The sequence below is a fragment of the Teleopsis dalmanni genome, chromosome 2 (genome assembly GCF_002237135.1).
Source record: "Teleopsis dalmanni isolate 2A chromosome 2, ASM223713v2, whole genome shotgun sequence".
NCBI lineage: Eukaryota > Metazoa > Arthropoda > Insecta > Diptera > Diopsidae > Teleopsis > Teleopsis dalmanni.
The window spans coordinates 55390676-55392761 of record NC_051847.1 but is presented as its reverse complement, the minus strand read 5'-3'; the positions used below and the strand labels follow the sequence as shown (position 1 = coordinate 55392761).

At 36.2% G+C, this 2086-nt stretch overlaps 1 protein-coding gene across 1 annotated transcript; it reads right to left on the bottom strand.

The window, feature by feature from the left end:
- Positions 1-1023: 1023 nt before the first annotated feature.
- Positions 1024-1497, bottom strand: LOC119674591. Its single transcript, XM_038085735.1, has one exon. The coding sequence runs from the start codon at positions 1495-1497 to the stop codon at positions 1024-1026; it is 474 nt and encodes a 157-aa protein (XP_037941663.1).
- Positions 1498-2086: the final 589 nt, after the last annotated feature.

Sequence of the window (2086 nt, the reverse complement as noted above, 5' to 3'; positions counted from 1 at the left end):
CTGCAAATCCATGTAACTCGATTAAACTATTCTCTGAATGTTGTGTCCATCTTTTCATGGTTATCTTCTGAACTGCAGGTAATCTCAATTTAAATTCTTCCCATTGTGCCTGTAGATTGGGTGGGATCTCTGTATCCCAACTAATTCCTAGCATCCACAATTTTTGTATCATAATTTTTGCTTTAATGGTTACAGGTGACAACCAACCAAATGGATCGAATAGTTTTCCAGCATCACTTAGAATTGCTCTTTTTGTGTATTTTGAGCTGAATGACGTGGTATTTATTTTAAATTCAAATTGATCCAATTTAGGACACCATTTTATTCCTAAAATTTTAATCGCTTGGTCGTTGTTAAATTGCATCTCTAACCCTGGTTCAATGTCTTTTATCTGGATATTCGTCAACATTTCCGGTTCGTTTGATGCCCATTTTCTTAAGTTAAAACCTCCCTTCCGCAATAATTGGATTAATTCTTCTTGTACTTGTTTACACTCTTTAATCGTATTAGCGCCTCCCAAACAATCGTCTACATAAAATTTTTCATTTAAGGTTTCACTTGCCAAAGGATAATTAATTCTCTCGTCTTCTGCTAGCTTAAACAACGTCTTGATGGCAAGATATGGTGCTGATGCAGTACCATATGTAATCGTGTTCAATTTGTATTCTTTTATTGGTTTTTTCTGATCGTTTCTCCATAAAATTCGTTGAAGATCTCTATCATCATGATGAATCAGTATTTGCCGATACATTTTTTCAATGTCAGCCGTAAAAACTATTTTAAACATTCTCAACTGCAATAATAGAATGAATAAATCCTTTTGTAATGTAGGACCTGTCATCATAATACTGTTCAGTGATTGTCCTGATGTCGTTTTTGCGGACGCATCAAACACCACTCGAAGTTTTGTTGTCGTGCTGTCTTCTTTAATAACTGCATGATGCGGCAAATAATATACCTTTGTCTTTGGTTTCTCATTAACTTCCTTCATGTGACCCAGCTTGATATACTCTCGCATAAAGCTCACATACTCTTACTCTTGCTACTCTTTCTGGATTCACCTAACGTTTCTCGATCATTTTTCAGTGGTAACCTAACGATGTATCGTCCTGTTTTATCGCGGGTGCAAGTTGAATCATAATGTCGCTCACAATGCCTTTCTTCTACTGTTCTTAAGTCTGCATTTGGAATTTCCTCTAATTCCCAAAACCGTTTTAAATACTGGTCACTGCTTTCGCAAGCCATGGAGCATAACATTATTTTGTTTGTGATTGTACGCTCTACATCTAAAGGTCCTGATAATATCCATCCAAATAATGTGTTTTGAACCATTGGAGAGTTGTCTGGCCCTTTAATTAATCCTTCTTTAAACACTTCTGGTAATACGTCCGACCCGATTAACAATTGTATTTTCTTTGGTTCAGCATACCAAGGATCTGCTAACTGCAATCCATCAATATGCGACCATTTTCCTGGCGTGAATTCTGCTTTTGGCATTTTTGATGTGATTTTTGGTAACACTATTGCTTCGATATGACAGCTCTTATTTTCATCATGTATAGATTAATTTCTAATGAACATTTGGCTATAACGCTTGTTGTTTGTCCATTGATACCTTTTACATGAGTTTGATAATTGGTCAGTGGTGCTCTGATTGATCTTGCTAATTGTTCTGTTATTATACAAGATTGTGATCCTTGATCAAGAAGCGCTCGCATCGGATTAACTTGTTTTTTAGTCCTTATAATTACCATTGCTGTTGCTAGTAAAACAGTTTTTTCCTTTTGGATGTTGTACGACGCTGCCACTTCGGTCTCTGTGGTGTTCTTCAACGTTGGCATCCTCTATTTACTTATGTTATTTGTGACTGTTGGTTTGCCCTTAACTTGTTCATGAATAAGTTGATGGTGTTTTTTGTCGCAAATTGCACATCTTTTTTTATTCAAGCACAACTTACTAAAATGCCCACTCTGAAGGCAATTAAAACATAATTTGGCGCTCATAATCTTTTCACGACGTTCCGGCACCTTCATATTCAGAGACTTTGAACATCGAATTGATTGGTGGTCACCATTACACACTAAAC

Bases quoted from the DNA above. Each gene is read 5' to 3' on its own strand.
- LOC119674591 (XM_038085735.1), bottom strand. From the start codon at position 1,497: ATGCCAAAAGCAGAATTCACGCCAGGAAAATGGTCGCATATTGATGGA.